This window comes from Tamandua tetradactyla, chromosome 7 (genome assembly GCF_023851605.1).
Source record: "Tamandua tetradactyla isolate mTamTet1 chromosome 7, mTamTet1.pri, whole genome shotgun sequence".
Classification (NCBI taxonomy): Eukaryota; Metazoa; Chordata; class Mammalia; order Pilosa; family Myrmecophagidae; genus Tamandua; species Tamandua tetradactyla.
The window spans coordinates 122,354,417-122,376,120 of record NC_135333.1 but is presented as its reverse complement, the minus strand read 5'-3'; the positions used below and the strand labels follow the sequence as shown (position 1 = coordinate 122,376,120).

At 37.8% G+C, this 21,704-nt stretch overlaps 1 protein-coding gene across 1 annotated transcript; it reads right to left on the bottom strand.

The window, feature by feature from the left end:
• Positions 1 to 6,818: 6,818 nt before the first annotated feature.
• On the bottom strand, positions 6,819 to 7,842 carry LOC143690114 (olfactory receptor 2AP1). The gene has a single exon (XM_077168102.1). It carries the CDS (start codon positions 7,746 to 7,748, stop codon positions 6,819 to 6,821), a length of 930 nt encoding a protein of 309 aa, XP_077024217.1. The 5' UTR covers positions 7,749 to 7,842.
• Between the last annotated feature and the right edge of the window lie 13,862 nt (positions 7,843 to 21,704).

The window sequence follows — 21,704 nt, the reverse complement described above, 5'->3', positions numbered from 1 at the left end:
CTCTCAGTTGGTCCGGGGGGCCTCGCGTGGTGGGGGCACCAGCTGCCGTGGCCTAAGGGGACTGCCTGTCCAATTCTACCAGCTGGCCTGGGAAGGTGGAAGGGAGGGACTCCGGTCGCTTGCCGTCCCACCCAGGAAAGCCCATGCCCCTTGGTGATCTCACCGGAGCTGCTTCTCCCAAATAGTCAGCCGTTCCAGTATGGGGTACGCCGTCCCTTGATCTCCCTCATGGCTCCGGGAGCTGCTCTGTATTATCTCCACTCCCCCAGTAGACAGGAAGGCACAGGGTGATCTCTGCTGGCCTTCTTTCCAGGCCTTTGGATTCCAACAACTTTCCCCAGGGTGATTTCTTCTTGTATCTCCAAAGGCCTCGCTGAGCTGCAAGCAGTGAGATGAGGTATCAAAAACGTTTTTAAATTGTAAAATATAACATATATACAAAACAAACAAGGAAAAAAAAGCAATGATTTTTAAAACACACTTCAACAAGTAGTAACAGAACAGATCCCAGAGTTTGTCATGGGTTACCATTCCACCACTTCACATTTTTCCTTCTCATTGCTCCAAAACACTGGAGGCTGGAAGGAATATTAATAGTGATTCAGTAACCATACCCTTTTTAAAAATCCTGTTTTCTCTATTATACCTCCTCCTTCTCCTTTAATCCTTCTCCCAATCTATAGGGATCTTTGGGCAATGCCCATTCTGACCTTTTCATATTGAGAAGGGATGTCCACACTAAAGGATAGGGGGATGAAATTAATTGATAAACTTGGAGATGCTGATCCCTCTGTCCAGGATTTATCTAATCTAGGAGCCCTCTAGGAATTATATGTCCCAGGAAGGCAAATTTAGTGCATGAAACTTTTACAGAGTCTCAGTTTCAGCTCTAGATGGTCTTAAGAGTCAACAGGAGTGACATTGGTTGGGGTTTAGCAAACCATGGCAATTAGTACTATCTAACTGAAGCTTGGTTAATAGTCTCTTCCAAAATAGACTAATGACTCTATTTGATCTTTCTTAGCCACTGATGCATTACACATCTTTTCCCTCTTTTTGTCATGAAGGCTGTTGTCGATCCCACTGTGACAGGACCAGATTCATCCTGGGGACTCCTGCCTCACGTTGCCAGGGAGACTTTTACCCCTGTATGTCATATTCCATGTAGGGGGGAGGATAATGATTTTCCTTGAAGGGAAGAGAGAGGCCACATCTGAGCAACAAAAGAGGTTTCTGGAAGCCACTCTTAAGCCTCAGTAGAGGTAGTCTTAGCACCACCACTACCAAAATAAGTTTCACAAGGACAAGCCTCAAAATCAAGGCTTGGCCTGTTTTATTGTGAGTCTCCAATGGTCGAAAAGGTACTTGGGGTTTCCCAGATGAGAATGTTTAATAGTTAAACTATTTAAAATATATATATATGTATATGTATTTTCCATTGGACCCTTAAGGGACTCTACCAATACTCTTTAATTAATAGCCCACCATAGTCTAGGATGAATCCAGGTATAATATTAAGTTATACAGAAGTAAAAGGCCTCATTCCCAATATGGACTCCAGGAGCTTGGGTTGTTTAATGACCTGTCCAGGTAGGTTGGTTTAAATTATGTGTTACAGAGAGTTTAGGTTATAGACATAATAAATCTCTCTTTTATTTACCTTAGACCCAGCCAGATTGGCTTCATTTTAAACACTAATTGAGGCTGGAGCTCTTTTTTGGTTACTTTAACTGTCATTGTATATAGCTGTTCTAAATTTTGGGCTTCAGCATTCCATTTCTGGGCCTTAGGTATTACAGTATTGTTCAAAGTTCCAGAAAAATATCAACTGATACACATATAGCTCAGTGTCTCAGACTCTAGAAATGCATCTACAACTTCAGTTAAATGTGGTTGCTATGAGGGCTTGCAGTCTAGGCTACCATTTTCTTATAAATATTTTCTGAGGGCGACCTTAGAATATTTGTTCTTTTGTTTCTGGCTTATTTTGCACAATGCTTTGTCCCCAAAGTTTCTTCAGTTCCTTGTGTACCTCTGACATCCTTCCTTTTTGCAGATGCATCATATCCCATCATATAAGTGTATCACCATTCACCATTGTGCTTCTCAGTCATTGTGTCCTTGAGCTCTGTTTATCTACTGGGCACCATGGATAATGTCCAAAATAAACAAACCGTGTATTAGCACATCTTCGCTTGGCTTTATAATCAGCTGCACTCTTAATTTTAGATCTTTTTCACTGGTCCATAATGACAAAGAACTGGCAATCACAAAGTCACCAACTATCAAATCAAAACTACCCCTTATCACTTGTCCTCCCCACCCCAATTAGTTGTGCTTGTTAGTGCTGTGGTACTGTTGATGTCTTCTTGTTAACTATTGGCCATAGCATGCGTTTTTAGTTTTCCCCCTATATACCTCTACTATTGACTCTGGGTCCACTATTGAAACAATGAAATAGTTCATGTGAGAACTTATTTATAATTGTAGATTTAATCAGGGGAATACACAGAACTATACATCCTCTTTCAATCATATTCAACTTCATAGGCAATGTTACTTACAAACCCGCTAATTAGTTACCATCATTTCTATCCTTTCCCTTGCATGTATTTTCAACCTCTTGGGCTTTTCCTCCATCTCTATCTTCTGTGTATCTCTAGGTCTTCCATATTCCTCATGAACTCTGAGATTTCCTTTACCAGAGTCATAACAGCAAAAATCATATAGTATCTGTCCTTCTGTGTCTGACTTATTTCACTCATAAGTCAGTATTATGTCATAATTCACTCAGTATTATGTCCTCAAGGTTCATTCATGTTGTCATATGCTTTGGAACCTAATATCATCTTACTGCAGCATATATTCCATAATTTGCATTTACCACATTTTGTTTATCCACTCATCTGTTGATGGGCAGTTGCGTTGTTTCCATCTTTTGCAATCACGAATAGTGCCACCATGAACATCAGTGTGAAAATGTCTGTGCATGTTACTGTCCTCAGCCTTACTGGATATTTACGAAGTATTGGTATTGCCTGGTTATAGAGCAACTCAATATTAAGTTTTCTGAGAGATCGTCAAACCCTCTTCCACAGTGGCTATACCAGTATACATTCCCACCAACATGAAGTGTTCCAATTTCTCCACATCCTCTTCACCATCTGTAGTTTTGTTTGTTTAATAGCAGCCATTCCTATTGGTGTGAGGTGATATCTCTTTGTCATCTTCATTTGTATTTCTCCTATAGCTAATGAAAATGAGCATCTTCATGTGCTTTTTAGCCTTCTGTATTTGCTCTTCAGAAAAATTTCTACTCATATCTTTGGTGCATTTTAAATTGGGTTGTTTGTTCTTTTGTTGTTGAGCTGTATAATTTATTTATGTACACAGGATATCAAGCCTTTACTGATATGTGGTTTCCAAATATTTTCCCCCATTGAGTTTATGGTGTCTTCACCTTTTTACAAAATCCTTTGAGGAACAGAAGCTCTTGTTCTTCAGGAGTTCCCATTTATCTATTTTTTCTTTTGTTGCATGTGCTTGAGGTGTAAAACTTAAGAAACTACCTCTTATTACTAAATCTTGAAAATGTTCCCCAGAATTTTCTTTTAGAAGTTTTATGGTACTGGCTCTTACATTTTGGTCTTCAATCCATTTTGAGTTAATTTTTGTGTAGGGTGTACAATAGGGTCTTCTTTCCTCTTTCATTCTTTGGCTATTGATATCCAGTTCTCCTATGCCCATTTATTGAAAAGAACATTCTGTCCAAGTTCAGTGGATTTGGTGGCCTTGTCTAAGACTGTAGATTTGGTGGTCTATCTCTGCACTCTCAATTAAATTCCGTTGGTCAGCAATTCTTTGTGCCAATACCATGCTGTTTTGACCATTGTGGCTTTATAGTAAGCTTTAAAGTCAGGAAGCGATAGTCCTCCCACTTTGCTCTTCTTTTTTAGGATGTCTTTACCTACTCAGACTATCTTTCCCTTCCAAAGAAATTTGATAACCAGTTCTTCCAAGTCTTCAAAGAGGTTGTTTGGGTTTTGATTGTTATTCCATTGAATATGTAAATCAGTTTGGGTAGAATTGACATATTAACAACATTCAACTTTCCTATCCATGAGCATGGAATGTCTTTCCATCTATTTCAGTCATTTTTAGTTTAATTAGCAATTTTTTTCTGTAATTTTCTGTGTACACATCCTTGACATCCCTGGTTATGCTTATTCCTAGATACCTGATATTTTTTGTCACTATTTTGAATGGATTTTTTCTTTAATTGTCTCCTAAGATGGGTCATTACTTGTGTATAGAAATATTTCTGATTTTTGCACATTAATCTTATATACTGCCACTTTGCTGAATTCGTATATTAGCTCAAGTAGTTTTGTCATAGATTTCTCAGAGTTTTATAATATAGGATCATGTAATCTGCAAATAATGAAACTTTTACTTCCTTTTCTATTTGGATGCCTTTTATTTCTTTGTCCTGTCTAATTACCCCACCTACTACTTCTAGTACAATGTTGAATAATAGTGGTGACAATGGGTATCTGACTGGGAAATGATTATAAGAATCTTCCATGTCCATGTCTTAGTAAACATCTTTTTTTATTAATTAAAATTTTTTTTAAATACCAAAAAACACCAAACAAACGCAAACATTCGTGACTTTTGATCATTCCTTTCTACATGTATAATCAGTAATTCACAATATCATCACATAGTTGCATATTCATCATCATGATAATTTCTGGGAACATTTGCATCACTTCAGAAAAAGAAACAAAAAGACAACAGAAAAAAATTCATACATACCATACCCACCACCCCTCTCCCTCACTAATCACCAGCATTTCACTCCAAATTTATTTTAACATTTGTTCCCCCTATTATTCATCTCCATTCCATATGTTTGACTCATCTGTTGATAAGGTAGATAAAAGGAGCATCAGACACATGGTTTTCACAATCACACAGTCACATTGTGAAAGCTATATCATTATACAGTCATCTTCAAGAAACATGGCTACTGGAACACTGCTCCACATTTTCAGGCAGTTCCCTCCAGTCTCTCCATTACATCTTGACTAACAAGGTGATATCTATTTAATGCATAAGAATAGCCTCCAGGATAACCTCTCAACTCTGTTTGATATCTCTCAGTCATTAACACTTTATTTTGTCTCATTTCAATCTTTCCCCCTTTTGGTCGAGAAGTTTTTCACAATCCCCTGATGCTGAGTTTCAGGTCATTCTAGGGGTTTTCTCAATCCGTTTATGCTGAGTCTCAGCTTATTCCAGGATTTCTGTCCCATGTTGCCAGGAAGGTTTATACCCCTGGGAGTCATGTCCCATGTAGACAGGGGGAGGGTGGTGAGTTTGCTTGTTGTGTTGGCTGGAGAGAGCGGCCACATCTGAGCAACATAAGAGGTTCTCTGGGGGTGACTCTTTGGCCTAATTTTAAGTAGGCTTAGTCTATCCTTTGCGGGGATAAGTTTCATATGACAAACCCCAAGGTTCAGGGCTCAGCCTATTGCTTTGGTTGTCCCCATTGCTTGTGAGAATATCAGGAATTCTCTACATGGGGAATTTGAATTTCTCCCCCTTTCTCTCAATTCCCCCAAGAGGACTTTGCAAATACTTTTTTATTCACTGTTCAAATCACTCTGGGATTTATCAGAGCATCACTCTGGACAAACCTACAAAATCTCATCTGTACTCAAGATTCCATGTACTTATGGTGTTCAATCAAACCGTCCACATAAGTTATATTAGGAAATGCACTAGTCAAAGTATAAATTTTGTACCAAATAAATATTTTTGCTTTAGTCTTACACATAAGTTAAAGATTTAAAATATGAATTACCATCCGTTTTCAACACCCTTCAGTATTGACGTTCCTTTGTTCTTCCTCATGCAAAAACATTTTTTTTAATTTAGTCACTATCATGATACACTCTAGGCATTCCTAGATTATATCATCTCAGTCTTTATCATCTATGTTCCCTTCTGATTTCATTTGTGCCCGCAGCCCTCCTCCCTCTATCATTCTCACATTCAGCTTCATTCAGTGTACTAACATTATTGTATTACAGTTAGGTTGTATTATGCTATCCATTTCTGAATTTTTACAATCAGTCCTGGTGCACCATCTGTATCCCTTCAGCTTCAGTTACCTAATATCTACCCTACTTCTTTCCCCTGATGGTCTCTGTTCTTAGCTGAAATTCTCCAAGTTCATTCACTAATGTTTGTTCATATCAGTGAGACCAGACAGTATTTCACAATATCATTTACATTCTACATGGTAAGGATTGGGAAATCCATAGATCTGGCCCCAAATTCAGATGCCTTGACATTGTAAAAATTTATTTTAAATGGGATTTAAATTCATTGAGAGATAATACTATCATCTCCACAATACTTTTTCCTCCTCCTTTTCTTCCTGATTGAAATTAAGGACAATAATATTTGCTCAATTTCTCAGCAATTTAATTTTTTGCTCTTACTCATAGTATTCTTTCTACCCATTTCTCCCCTATTTTCACTTGCTTAACCTATTTTTATTTGTCAAGGCTCAGTTTAAATAGCATCTTTTCAGAAAACATTTACAATTCCCTAGCTTGGATTGAGTTGATTTCTCATTAAAAAAACCTTGTTTGTTTCTTTTTATTAACACTTAACAGATTGTAATTTGGTTATTTTAAAGCTTCTCACTGAACTGGAGTTGGACTCTTTATTGGCTGCCTACTAACTGGCAGAGAGTCTGGCATATAGTAGGGACATATCCATTAAAGCCTATGTTCTGAAATTCTTTAAAGATTCACAAGTTTTTTGACTGTATCTTTGAAGGCTTGTTTTACCTGCTGGTTCCTTAGGGTATAAATGAAGGGGTTCAACATGGGGGCAACTGAGGTCACGAGTAGTGCTACTCCTTTATTGAATGCATCTCTTTCTTTTGTTGAGGGCTTGATATAAATGAAGAAGCAGCCTCCATAAGAAAGAGAGATGACAATCATGTGGGAAGAACAAGTAGAAAAGGCCTTTGTCCTTTGCTGGGCAGAGGGCAGCTTCAGAATAGTCCTGATGATGAATGTGTAGGAGAGAATCACCAGCACTAGGGTGACCACCAGGGTCACTGATGCTACAAGAAAGACAACCTTTTCTATGAGGCTGGTGTCTGAACATGAGAGTTCGCGGAGGGGCTCATAGTCACAGAAATAATGATTCAGTCTATTAGAGTCACAAAAGTCCTGCTGGCTCATTAGGGTGATTGGTGGTATAATAACCATTAACCCAGCCATCCAAGAACAGAGAACGAGCTGAGTGCAGACTCTGCTGTTCATTATGGTCATGTAATGCAAGGGTTTGCAGATGGCCACATAGCGATCATAGGACATGGAGGCCAGAAGATAAAACTCTGTTGACCCAAGGAATATGGCAAAGAAATACTGAGTGAAGCAGCCAGCAAAACTGATACTCTTGTTGCCTGTGATGATGCTGGTTAGGAGTCTGGGAATGAAGATGTTAGTGAAGGAAATTTCTAAGAAGGAGAAGTTCCGGAGAAAGAAGTACATGGGCGTGTGAAGGTGGGAGTCCAGCAAGGTGAGGATGAAGATAGTCAGATTTCCGACGATGCTGAGCAAATAGGTTAGGAAAAGAAAGGTGAAGACCACCCCCTGGAGTTCAGGGACATCTGTCAGGCCGAGTAGGATGAATTCGGTCCACATGGTTTTATTTTTCATTGCTGAGAAAATTTTGAGTATCAAGACGATAAAGAGACAGCAATCAAAGGCAAGAAAGGAAGAGGTGCTCTGAAATGGACAGATGAAATCTGAGGAGAACAAAAGTAGGTAGACCATGAATTTTCCCTCTGATTACGTCCCATTTGCTCTTGGTAGGAGAGTTCTTGTCATGGGACTATCTCCCAGTGCCGGCATTGAAACACATGTTTGTCACATAGATGATGTTTAAAAAGTTTGTGAAATGAGTTAATAAAGGAATGCCTCCATTAGCTGAAATATCCTTCTAGAATAATTTCTTTCTTCTGCATAAACTTTCCTTATTTTCCATCAAATACTAGTCATTGCCGTGCTTTTTGTCTGCCCAATTCTTTTCAGAACGCTGTTTTTCTGATTCTTCCTTTTTTCCTTTTCCTTTTTCATACAATTATAGCAATCTTTCATTTTTCTTCTGGTCTGGCTCCCTTTGTTCTCTTGATGCCAAAAAGTGCTAGCTCCTTGCCTCCATGTTTCTTTACTCATGTCAGTCCATTAGAATTCAAAGACCTGTGAATTAGGAATATGTCATTCTGCCATTTGAACTGTTCCATATGCTGCCTAAAGTTCAGTTAATATTAGATTACAGCTATCTGCATGTACTTACTCAAGGGCATTCAGACTCTTTAGATCTAAAATTTTGCTTTTCTGTAAGGAAAGGAAGATTCTGTGGCATCCCAAAGAAATTTCCGGAGCTTAATATTAAAGCAAAAGTTCTTAACCAGGGATCCATTAATTCCTAGAGGGGATTTACTATGTCTCTCAATCCACTAAGTCATGTGTAAAACATTTTGTGTATGTGGGTATGGGAATTTAGGTGGAAAACATACACAATTTTATTTCATTAAAAATATTAAGAACTTGTATTTTTAAATGTTCAAGACTTAGCCAGATTGTAGGGCTAATTAAGATCTGGATGTCTTTCCTTGCTTACAGGAAGGTTGTTTTGACCAGCTCCTCCTTTGAAAGAAATATAACCCTAGTAGAGATTCAAGAGAAGGGACATCCAGGAAATTGGTTATCATGATCTTTTGCAACTAAACAGATGGCCCCACTCTGTGAATCTTATGATCCATTTTGGAATACTTTGAGAGCATTTTAAATCTCTACTGATTTATGAGTCAAGGGTTAAAGAGTCAAAGTATCTGGTCATCCCTTTATTGATTTACTAAAAACTTTTCCTGTGTATTGTTTTTATAAACATTTACAAGGCAGCAGCTTTAAAATGTTTTTGACTATAATGCATTGTATATGCTTTGTCAGCAAACATGTATATATATCATTTAAGCAAGAGTTTTATAGAATTTGCTTTACTTACTATGTGTGATCCAACTTATAGTTTATATTTCATTCTATTTTGTTAAAATTTTTCAAATGGTAATTGCAATCTACTAAACTGATTTCATGACCCCCTTAGTGGGTTGCAGTCCACAGTTGGAAAACCAGTATTCTGAGGATCAGGAACTGTCACACAATGCCATGATGGGTTTGCCCCCCTGGTCACCAACCTGGAGTCTTCAGGAGTGGTTCAGTATTCACAACTGCATATGTTTCAGGCATCACAACCACAGAGTAGTAAAATCAATGAAGCAATAAACAGGAACCCACATTCTCACTTGCCAATCCAAATGGCCACAGTGGGATTATAATCCTAAATATTCTTAGAAAGGAATCAAAAGTATAAGGTCTCTTGAAAGCGACAAAATTATATAAAATTTGATGCATTTTCTATGTTTTCTGTCACCAATTCCTATCCTGAATTACACAGAGATACACAAACCTCCAGGGCTTCTCTTTGTAAGAAGTAGTTTTCTGCTGCCCCTGCCCTTTATCGGTTGAGTGGGGATTTGCCTATTTCTGTTCTTTCACTAAATCAGAGTTGAGATGAATCAGAGTTTTTGAACATCCTGAACTTTTAAAAGCAGAACCTATAAACAGGAGGCTAAGAGAAAGACTTTGAAGATCTTTCTGTTCTAGGAGACACGATGACCTCAAAAGTCAGGATATGAATTCCCCTTTCAGTCCCAGATCATGCTTTACCCAGAGTGGCACAGATTATATCTGCTCTCTTGAGAGCATGCATTGGGGAATCAATTGCATAAAGAAGCAAAGATTGCCCTGGGATCCATTTTTGGAATGGACTAATGAATGTCCTTCATTAATGTTGGTTACAAGCTTTAAGATATGGCTAAGGGGGGAGATCCTCGAAAGATTCCAGACTCCCTCTGGTGAGGGAGAGGTAACCAGATAGCATTAGCTTGCAAATAAACAACAGTGGAGTCATGGCATTTGTCTTCCCCAATGGGCATGGCTGGACCTGCCAAGAATATGAAGGCATCCACTTAGGTGGAACCATTTTCAGGGTATGAATGTCCTAAGAAGCCACATTAAAAAAATACTTTTATTCAGAAAAAGCCACATATGTACAGTCCAACCATATTATACAATCAATGGAAAAGCCACATTTTTGACAGTACTAGCCTGGTAGTGGTTAGCCCATTTATAGACTCTCTAAATAGATCTAAAATTTTTTAAATTAGAGACTATTTTAAGTTTAATCAAAGATTCACATTACTATGGATATGTGAATATTGCTCATTGCAAACCTGAGTAGAGTGCTGCTTTAGTTTTCCAGGACTGCTTTGCCAGTGGGTCTTAAGGGTTTTAGAGGCTAGAAGTCTGAAATCAAGATATCAGTCTGGCTATACTTTCTCCTACGGTTTGTAGTGTTCTGGTGATGCCAGTCTTTTGTCACATGGCTATGTCACTGGTTTCTTCCAGTGTGTTTTTCTCTGACTTCTGGCTTGCAGGATCTTCTCTGTATAAGGTCTTGTAGTCAGTTGGGGAGATGTATTCTGGAAAAACAGTTTCTCAAATGTATTCCATTCCTGTGGGTCTGAACCCATTGAAAGTAGGAACTTTTGATGAGGTTACCTCAATCAGGATTTGACCCAACTCTATCAGGAGGAGTCTTAATCCTATTACTGGAGTCCTTTATAAGCAGAATGAAATTCAGACAGAAAGAAAAGCCATGGGAATCAAGAAGCTAAAGGTCAACAGAACACATAGAGAAGGGTGAGGCCAGGAGAGGCTGCTATGTGACAGAGGAACCAAGGACCAAGAATCACTGGCAACTAGCCCCAAATGCAAGTCTTTGGAAAGAAAGCCTTGCCTTGATGATGGCTTGATGTGAAGTTCTCCTAGACTCAAAATTGTGAGCTAATAAATTCCCATTGCTTAAGCCAGCACATGCATAGTAGTGTCTTGAGCAGCTGAGGAAACTAAAACAGGTCTCCAGCATTATGGATTAAGACCCCTCCTGATTCAGATGCCATGCCTAAAAAGGATCTTTAAAATCTTATTTACAAGAGAGTCCACATCCTGACTCATCTTAACATATTCACAGTTTTTACAAATGGGTTCATATCCACAGGGATGCAGATTATGACTAAGAATATGTCTTTTGTTGTGGTCCATGATTCAATTTACCAGAGTACCATGATCACCTTTCTTCATTTTCTCAGTATCACATTTATCCATTTGCATTATTTCTATGTTCATATGTGTAATTTTCAAAGTTCTGTTATATCTGCCAGTCACCTGTATTGATCTCTCTTTTTTCTAGATAGTTTACTCCAAGAACCTCCTGTGCATCTGCACCTGTTGTGCTGATTGTCTGTGGGTCTTCTGGATCACGGCTATTCTCAGCTTTTCTAGGTTGAATGTCCCTAGGTCATGTCTTCCTCTTTCTGGTTATTATCTCATTCTGCAGAAGCATACATTATAATAGTATCTTGAGAGAGACATGTGGTTAATTGTCTGAGACACAGCGTTTTAAGCTGTTCTAAAAAGTTTGCACAGGTATAGTGTTATATATGAAAACATTTTTTCCCTGTGAATTTTGAGAGTATTGAGCCAACGTCTTTAAGTATTCTCGTGTTGACCTTGAGAAATATGATTTTTCTTTTTTTTTGCAGAAATTATTGAAATATGATCACATACCATATATTCCACCCAAAGTATACAATTGGTATCTCACAGTATCATTACTTAGTTATGCAATCCTCATCACACTCAATTTATGACCCGACCCGCGGGACAGACGAACCTGGACCTGAGGGAGGGAGTGAGAATGGGGGACAAAAGACACATAGAATGGAGACAAGACAGGATTCTGATCAAGTCTCGTTTATTGAGGGTGAATCCAGAGTATTTATGTAGTAAGAAAGGGGAGGTAACTTGTATCAGACATTAGCAGAGGTTGGGTGTTACCCTGTGGTAAAGTAACCAATCAGCAGAGACTAATCTGGGAAAGGCAGATTAGCCAAGGCTGGTCAGCTGATTTCGGGGAAAGGCAGAGCAAAAGTGAGGAAATAGAAACTTAACTTGAGTTAGTACCTAAGATGGCGTCAGACCACAAGATGACCAGCACACTGCTGGTGCCATAAGCAGTTTCCCACAAATTTAGACCACTTTCATTGCTCTGGTGAGAAAAATAACAGATACACAAAAAGAAAACCCCCAACACCCCATATCTGTTATCTCCCCCCATTATTGACCCCTAGTATTGGTGTGGCACACTTGGATAAATGTGATATTATTGATGAAATAATATTATGATATTACTGTAACTATAGTCTGTAGCTTGCAATAGATAATTTTTCCCATATACCACTCTTTTTGTGAGGGTTTGAAACTGTTATGTACCCCAGTATGGCCATGTTCTTTTAATCCAATATTGCGGGTGCAGACCCAATGTGGGTAGGATCTTTTGATTAGGTTGTTTCCATGGCAAAGTGACCCACAAATGGGCGGGAACTTTGATTAGATATTTCCATGGAAATGTGACCCCACCATTCAAGGTGGGTCTTAGTTTACTGGAGCCCTTTAAATGGAGACATTTGGAGGATGCCCAGATGCTTGGAGAGCCAGCACAGACAGCAGATACATAAACCCAAGACACATATTTATAGATGCAAAGCACCCTAGCAGAAACTAGAAAGACCCACAGGAGCTGAGAGTGCTATTTGAAAGAAGAAGCCTGGTGAGAAGGACAGCAGACATTGCCATGTGCCAAGAAAACCCTGGACACAGTCAGCCACTCTTTTTTTTTATTAATTAAAGAAAAAAAAAGAAATTAAAACAACATTTAGAAATCATTCCATTCTACATATGCAATCAGTAATTCTTAACATCATCACATAGATGCATGATCATCATTTCTTAGTACATTTGCATCAATTTAGGAAAAGAACTAGCAAAACAACAGAAAAAGATATAGAATGTTAATATAGAGAAAAAATTTAAAAAAATAATAATAATAAAAAAAGAAAAGGAAAAAGAAAAAAAACCCAAAGACACAAACAAACAAACAAACAAAAAAACCCTATAGATCAGATGCAGCTTCATTCAGTGTTTTAACATGATTACATTACAATTAGGTATTATTGTGCTGTCCATTTTTGAGTTTTTGTATCTAGTCCTGTTGCACAGTCTGTATCCCTTCAGCTCCAATTACCCATTATCTTACCCTGTTTCTAACTCCTGCTGGTCTCTGTTACCAATGACATATTCCGAGTTTATTCTCGAATGTCGGTTCACATCAGTGGGACCATACAGTATTTGTCCTTTAGTTTTTGGCTAGACTTACTCAGCATAATGTTCTCTAGGTCCATCCATGTTATTACATGCTTCAAAAGTTTATTCTGTCTTAAAGCTGCATAATATTCCATCGTATGTATATACCACAGTTTGTTTAGCCACTCGTCTGTTGATGGACATTTTGGCTGTTTCCATCTCTTTGCAATTGTAAATAATGCTGCTATAAACATTGGTGTGCAAATGTCTGTTTGTGTCTTTGCCCTTAAGTCCTTTGAGTAGATACCTAGCAATGGTATTGCTGGGTCAGATGGCAATTCTATATTCAGTTTTTTGAGGAACCGTCAAACTGCCTTCCACAGCGGTTGCACCATTTGACATTCCCACCAACAGTGGATAAGTGTGCCTCTTTCTCTGCATCCTCTCCAGCACTTGTCATTTTCTGTTTTGTTGATAATGGCCATTCTGGTGGGTGTGAGATGATATCTCATTGAGGTTTTGATTTGCATTTCTCTAATGGCCAGGGGCATTGAGCATCTCTTCATGTGCCTTTGGCCATTTGTATTTCCTCTTCTGAGAGGCGTCTGTTCAAGTCTTTTTCCCATTTAGTAATTGGGTTGGCTGTCTTTTTGTTGTTGAGTTGGACAATCTCTTTATAAATTCTGGATACTAGACCTTTATCTGATATGTCGTTTCCAAATATTGTCTCCCATTGTGTAGGCTGTCTTTCTACTTTCTTGATGAAGTTCTTTGATGCACAAAAGTGTTTAATTTTGAGGAGTTCCCATTTCTTTCTTTCTTTCTTCAGTGTTCTTGCTTTAGGTTTAAGGTCCATAAAACCACCTCCAATTCTAAGTTTCATAAGATATCTCCCTACATTATCCTCTAACTGTTTTATGGTCTTAGACCTAATGTTTAGATCTTTGATCCATTTTGAGTTAACTTTTGTATAGGGTGTGAGATACGGGTCCTCTTTCATTCTTTTGCATATGGATATCCAGTTCTCTAGGCACCATTTATTGAAGAGACTGTTCTGTCCCAGGTGAGTTGGCTTGACTGCCTTATCAAAGATCAAATGTCCATAGATGAGAGGGTCTATATCTGAGCACTCTATTTGATTCTATTGGTCAATATATCTATCTTTATGCCAATACCATGCTGTTTTGACCTCTGTGGCTTCATAATATGCCTTAAAGTCCGGCAGTGTGAGAACTCCAGCTTCGTTTTTTTCCTCAAGATACTATTAGCAATTCGGGGCACCCTGCCCTTCCAGATAAATTTGCTTATTGGTTTTTCTATTTCTGAAAAATAAGTTGTTGGGATTTTGATTGGTATTGCATTGAATCTGTAAATCAATTTAGGTAGGATTGACATCTTAACTATATTTAGTCTTCCAATCCATGAACACGGTATGCCCTTCCATCTATTTAGGTGTTCTGTGATTTCTTTTAACAGTTTTTTGTAGTTTTCTTTATATAGGTTTTTTTTGTCTCTTTAGTTAAATTTATTCCTAGGTATTTTATTCTTTTAGCTGCAATTGTAAATGGGATTTGTTTCTTGATTTCCGCCTCAGCTTGTTCATTGCTAGTGTATAGAAATGCTACAGATATTTGAATGTTGATCTTGTAACCTGCTACTTTGCTGTACTCATTTATTAGCTCTAGTAGTTTTGTTGTGGATTTTTCCGGGTTTTCAACATATAATATCATATCATCTGCAAACAGTGATAGTTTTACTTCTTCCTTTCCAATTTTGATGCCTTGTATTTCTTTTTCTTGTCTAATTGCTCTGGCTAGAACTTCCAAGACAATGTTGAATAATAGTGGTGATAGTGGACATCCTTGTCTTGTTCCTGATCTTAGGGGGAAAGTTTTCAATTTTTCCCCATTGAGGATGATATTAGCTGTGGGTTTTTCATATATTCCCTCTATCATTTTAAGGAAGTTCCCTTGTATTCCTATCTTTTGAAGTGTTTTCAACAGCAAAGGATGTTGAATCTTGTCAAATGCCTTCTCTGCATCAATTGAGATGATCATGTGATTTTTCTGCTTTGATTTGTTGATATGGTGTATTGCATTAATTGATTTTCTTATGTTGAACCATCCTTGCATACCTGGGATGAATCCTACTTGGTCATGATGTATAATTCTTTTAATGTGTTGTTGGATTCGATTTACTAGAATTTTGTTGAGGATTTTTGCATCTATATTCATTAGAGAGATTGGTCTGTAGTTTTCTTTTTTTGTAATATCTTTGCCTGGTTTTGGTATGAGGGTGATGTTGGCTTCATAGAATGAATTAGGTAGCTTTCCCTCCACTTCAATTTTTTTGAAGAGTTTGAGGAGAGTTGGTACTAATTCTTTCTGGAATGTTTGATAGAATTCACATGTGAAGCTGTCTGGTCCTGGACTTTTCTTTTTAGGAAGCTTTTGAATGACTAATTCAATTTCTTTACTTGTGATTGGTTTGTTGAGGTCATCTATTTCTTCTTGAGTCAAAGTTGGTTGTTCATGTCTTTCCAGGAACCCGTCCATTTCATCTAAATTGTTGTATTTATTAGTGTAAAGTTGTTCATAGTATCCTGTTATTACCTCCTTTATTTCTGTGAGGTCAGTGGTTATGTCTCCTCTTCCATTTCTAATCTTATTTATTTGCATCCTCTCTCTTCTTCTTTTTGTCAATCTTGCTAAGGGCCCATCAATCTTATTGATTTTCTCATAGAACCAACTTCTGGTCTTATTGATTTTCTCTATTGTTTTCATGTTTTCAATTTCATTTATTTCTGCTCTAATCTTTGTTATTTCTTTCCTTTTGCTTGCTTTGGGGTTAGTTTGTTGTTCTTTCTCCAGTTCTTCCAAGTGGACAGTTAGTTCCTGAATTTTTGCCTTTTCTTCTTTTCTGATATAGGCATTTAGGGCAATAAATTCCCTCTTAGCACTGCCTTTGCTGCGTCCCATAGGTTTTGATTGTGTTTTAATTTTCATTCACCTCGAGATATTTACCAATTTCTCTTGCAATTTCTTCCTTGACCCCCTCGTTGTTTAAGAGTGTGTTGTTGAGCCTCCACATATTTGTGAATTTTCTGGCACTCCGCCTATTATTGATTTTCAACTTCATTCCTTTATGATCCGAGAAGGTGTTGTGTATGATTTCAATCTTTTTAAATTTGTTAAGACTTGTTTTGTGACCCAGCATATGGTCTATCTTTGAGAATGATCCATGAGCACTTGAGAAAAAGGTGTATCCTGCTTTTGGGGGGTGTAATGTCCTATAAATGTCTGTTAAGTCTAGCTCATTTATAGTAATATTCAGATTCTCTATTTCTCTATTGATCCTCTGTCTAGATGTTCTGTCCATTGATGAGAGTGGGGAATTGAAGTCTCCAACTATTATGGTATTTTGTCTATTTCCCTTTTCAGTGTTTGCAGTGTATTCCCATGTATTTTGGGGCATTCAGGTTCGGTGCATAAATATTTATGATTGTTATGTCTTCTTGTTTAATTGTTCCTTTTATTATTAGATAGTGTCCTTCTTTGTCTCTTTTAACTGTTTTACATTTGAAGTCTAATTTGTTGGATATTAGTATAGCTAATCCTGCTCTTTTCTGGTTGTTATTTGCATGAAATATCTTTTCCCAACCTTTCACTTTCAACCTATGTTTATCTTTGGGTCTAAGATGTGTTTCCTGTAGACAGCATATAGAAGGATACTGTTTTTAAATCCATTCTGCCAGTCTATGTCTTTTGATTGGGGAATTCAGTCCATTAACATTTAGTGTTATTACTGTTTGGGTAATACTTTCCTCTACCATTTTGCCTTTTGTATTATATACATCATATCTGATTTTACTTCTTTCTACACTCTTCTCCATACCTCTCTCTTCTGTCTTTTCGTATCTGACTCTAGTGCTCCCTTTAGCATTTCTTGCAGAGCTGGTCTCTTGGTCACAAATTCTCTCAGTGACTTTTTGTCTGAAAATGTTTTAATTTCTCCCTCATTTTTGCAGGACAATTTTGCTGGATATAGAATCTTGGTTGGCAGTTTTTCTCTTTTAGTAATTTAAATATATCATCCCACTGTCTTCTAGCTTCCACGGTTTCTGCTGAGAAATCTGCACATAGTCTTATTGGGTTTCCCTTGTATGTGATGGATTGTTTTTCTCTTTCTGCTTTCAAGATCCTCTCTTTCTCTTTGACCTCTGACATTGTAACTAGTAAGTGTCTTGGAGAACGCCTATTTGGGTCTATTCTCTTTGGGGTGCGCTGCACTTCTTGGATCTGTAATTTTAGGTCTTTCATAAGAGTTGGGAAATTTTCAGTGATAATTTCTTCCATTAGTTTTTCTCCTCCTTTCCCCTTCTTTTCTCCTTCTGGGACACCCACAACACGTATATTTGCGCGCTTCATATTGTCCTTGAGTTCCCTGATACCCTGTTCAAATTTTTCCATTCTTTTCCCTATAGTTTTTGTTTCTTTTTGGAATTCAGATGTTCCATCCTCCAATTCACTAATTCTAGCTTCTGTCTCTTTAAATCTACCATTGTAGGTATCCATTGTTTTTTACATCTTTTCTACTTTGTCCTTCACTCCCATAAGTTCTGTGATTTGTTTTTTCAGTTTTTCTATTTCTTCTTTTTGTTCAGCCCATGTCTTCTTCATGTCCTCCCTCAATTTATTGATTTGGTTTTTGAAGAGGTTTTCCATTTGTGTTCGTATATTCAGCATTAGTTGTCTCAGCTCCTGTATCTCATTTGAATTATTGGTTTGTTCCTTTGACTGGGCCATATCTTCAATTTTCAGAGTGTGATCCGTTATCTTCTGCTGACGTCTCGGCATTTAATCAGATTTCCCTGGGTGTGGGACCCAGCAGGTTGAAAGATTTTTCTTTGAAATCTCTGGGCTCTGTTTTTCTTATCCTGCCCAGTAGGTGGCGCTCGTGGCGGTCATCTTTCTGCGAGCCCCACCAGTAAAAGATGCTGTGGCTCCTTTAACTTTGAAAAACTCTCACTGTAGGGGAGGGTCGCCAGCTGAAGCAGCTTGGGGAAGTGCCAATCCGAATATCCCAGCCGGCCCGGGATTCCACGCGTGGGGAGGATTGCTGGCCTCTGTGGCTTGGGGGAGCACCTGTCCAAATTTCCCAGCCAGCCCGGGGCACCATGCGTGGCGGGGGGGTGCCGGACGCCACAGCTTGGGGGATCTCCGATCCAATTCTCCCAGCTGGTCCGGGGGGCCGCGCGTGGTGGGGGTGCCAGCTGCTGTGGCTTGAGGGGATTGCCTGTCCAATTCTCCCAGCTGACCCGGGAAGGAGGGAGGGAGGGACTCCGGCCGCCTGCCTCCCTGGCCCGGGGAAACACGCGCCCCTTGGTAATCTCACCGCAGCGGGTTCTCCCAGCCAGTCAGTCGTTCCAGCATGGGGTATGCTGTCTTCTTGGTCTCTGTCATGGCTCCGGGAGATGTTCTGTACCGTTTCTACTTCCCTAGTAGCTGTTCTGGAGGAGGAACTAAGACCCGCGCATCTTACTAAGCCGCCATCTTCTCTGGAAGTCCAGTCAGCCATTCTTGAAAGAAGGTATCCTCTTGTTGATGCTTTAATTTGGATATTTTCACAGCCTTAGAATTGTAACTTGGAGCTTAATAAATCCCCTTTGTAAAAGTCAATCCATTTCTGGTATCTTTAGCAAACCAAAACACTGTTATTGACTCCTCAATATAAATTTTGTACCTTTGTAGTAATTCATGCAATAACTTATTTCTATTTGTAGTGTTATCAATGATATATATGACATAAAAAAATCCCTTTCAACCAAATTCAGTTACAATACAGTACTATTATTTATAATCCCAAAAATGAACTACCATCACCTCTGTTCTTTCCCAGACATATAAGTTCAATCTTGTAAACATACTGTATATTAGGTTACTGCTCCTCCTTCTCTAGCTTCTGCTTATCCCTAAGTATGTTTTAAAACTGTGAGTTTACATATTCTAGTTAGTTCATGTTAATAAAATCTTACAGTAGCTGTCCTTTTGTGTCTGACTTATTTCACTCTGCATTATGTCCTCAAGATTCGTCCATTTTGTGGCATGTTTCAGGGCCTCATTACTTCTTTCTTTAAAGGAATTTTAATAAATTGTTATTGAGATATATGTTCACATACAATATAATCATCCAAAGTATACAGTTAGCAGCTCACAGTAACATCATATAGTTGTGCATTCATCATTACTTGCTACTTTTTTTTTTCATGGTCATGTACTCGGAATTGCACCCGAATCTCCAGTACCCTGCCTGCTGACCACTGTGGTCCACCCTGTTACTTCTTATTGCTGCATAATATTTATCATACGGGAACCTTACTGCATTTTGTTTATTCACACATCTGTTAATGACACTTGGATTGTTTCTGTCTTTTGGCAATTGTGCATAGTTCTGCTATGAACATTAATGTACAAATACCTGTTTATGTCCCTGCTTTCAGAACTTATGGGCATATGTTGAGTAGCAGTATATGCCGTGTCATAGGGCACTCAATATTTAGTTTTTGAAGGAACTGCCAAACTGTCTTCCATAGCAGCGGTACCATTCCCACCCACAGTGAACAAGTGTTCCTATTTCTCTACACCCTTTCCAATGTTTGTAATTTCTTACTTGATTAATAGTGGCCATTCTTGGGTGTGAAATGATATCTCATTGTGGTTTTGATATGCATTTTCCTAATAGCTAATGAAGATGAACATCTCTTCATGTACTTTTTTAGACATTTGTATTTCCTTTTTGGAAAAACGTCTATTCATGTCTTGCCCATGTTTTTTAGTTGGGTTGTTTGTCTTTTTATAGTTGAGTTGTAGGATTTCTTTATATATTTTGAATATCAAACCGTTTTCAGATATGTGGTTTCCAAATATTTTCCCCTATTGTGTCAGTTGCCTTTTCACCCTTTTGTCAAAGTCCTTTGAAGCACTTCTGTATTTGAGTTTGAGGAGTTCCCATTTATATGGTTTTACATTTGTTGCTTGTGCTCTGGGTATAAAGTCTAAGAAAATACATCCTATTCACTGGATCTTGAAGATGTTTCCCTATACTTTCTTTTAGGAGTTTCATGATACCCAGTTATTATATTTAGGTCTCTGGTTCATTTTGAGTTAGTTTTTGAATAGGGTGTGTGACAGGGGTCCTGTTTCATTCTTTTGGTTATGGGTGTCCAGTTTTCCCAACACCATGTGTTGAAGAGACTGTTCTGTTGTGAATTGTCTTTTGTGTTCCTTTAATATATTTGTTTTTCAGAATGCCAGTCTTTGCTTTATTGAGCTTTAAAACAATTCTTTAAATCAGGGAGTTTTAGCTTTCCAAATATTCTCTTCTTTTTCAGAGCTTGTTTTGCTGTTCTAGTTCTTTTCCATTTCCATATGAATTTTAAATCAGTTTGTCAATACCTAGAAAAATGCCTACCAGCATTTTTATTGATATTGCATTAAATTCATAAACCAATTAGGGGAGAATTAAGAAGGCTTAATATTGAATCTTCTGATAGAGAACAAGAAATATCTCTGCCTTTATTTTGGTCTTTAATTTCTCTCAGCAATATCAACATGGTTTTCAATATATAGGTCTTTCTCTTGTCAGATTTACCTCCAAGTATTTAACATATTTTATGTTATTGTAAATGTCGTTTTTTATAATAATATTCATATCTTGTTTATTACTAGTATTTTCAATATAAGATTTTCTTTGTGTATTGATTTTATAACCTGCTAAGTTACTAAATTTGTTTATTTGTTCTAGAACCTTTTTTGTATATACCATTGGATATTTTACCTTGATCCTTTCATCTGTGAATAGAGACAATTTTATTTCTTCCTTTTCAGTTTAAATGTCTTTTATTCCTTTTTCTTGCCTGATTGCATTTGCTAGAATCTCTAGCACAATGTTGAAATAGAACTGGTCAGAAGAGACATCCTTGTCTTGTTCCTTACCTTAGGGAGAAAGGATTCAGTATGTCTTCTTTAAATATAATCTTAGTTGCAGGTTTTCATAGATGCTGTTTATCGAGATGAGGCAGTTCTTTTCTATTCCTAGTTTGTTCAAAACTTTTATCAGGAATGGATGTTGTATTTTATCAAATATTTTCCTACATCTATTCAGATAGCCATAGTTTTTCTTTTGTTAATATGGTGAATTATCGTGAAGACTTTTCAATGTTAAATCAATGTTGTATTTCTGTGATAAACCGTACTGGGTCATGAAACATCATCATTATATTTATATATAGGCTTATCAGAAATGGTGGATATGCTTTTTATTTGAAACACTGTTTGATATATTTTC

Bases quoted from the DNA above. Each gene is read 5' to 3' on its own strand.
- LOC143690114 (XM_077168102.1), bottom strand. From the start codon at position 7,748: ATGAAAAATAAAACCATGTGGACCGAATTCATCCTACTCGGCCTGACA.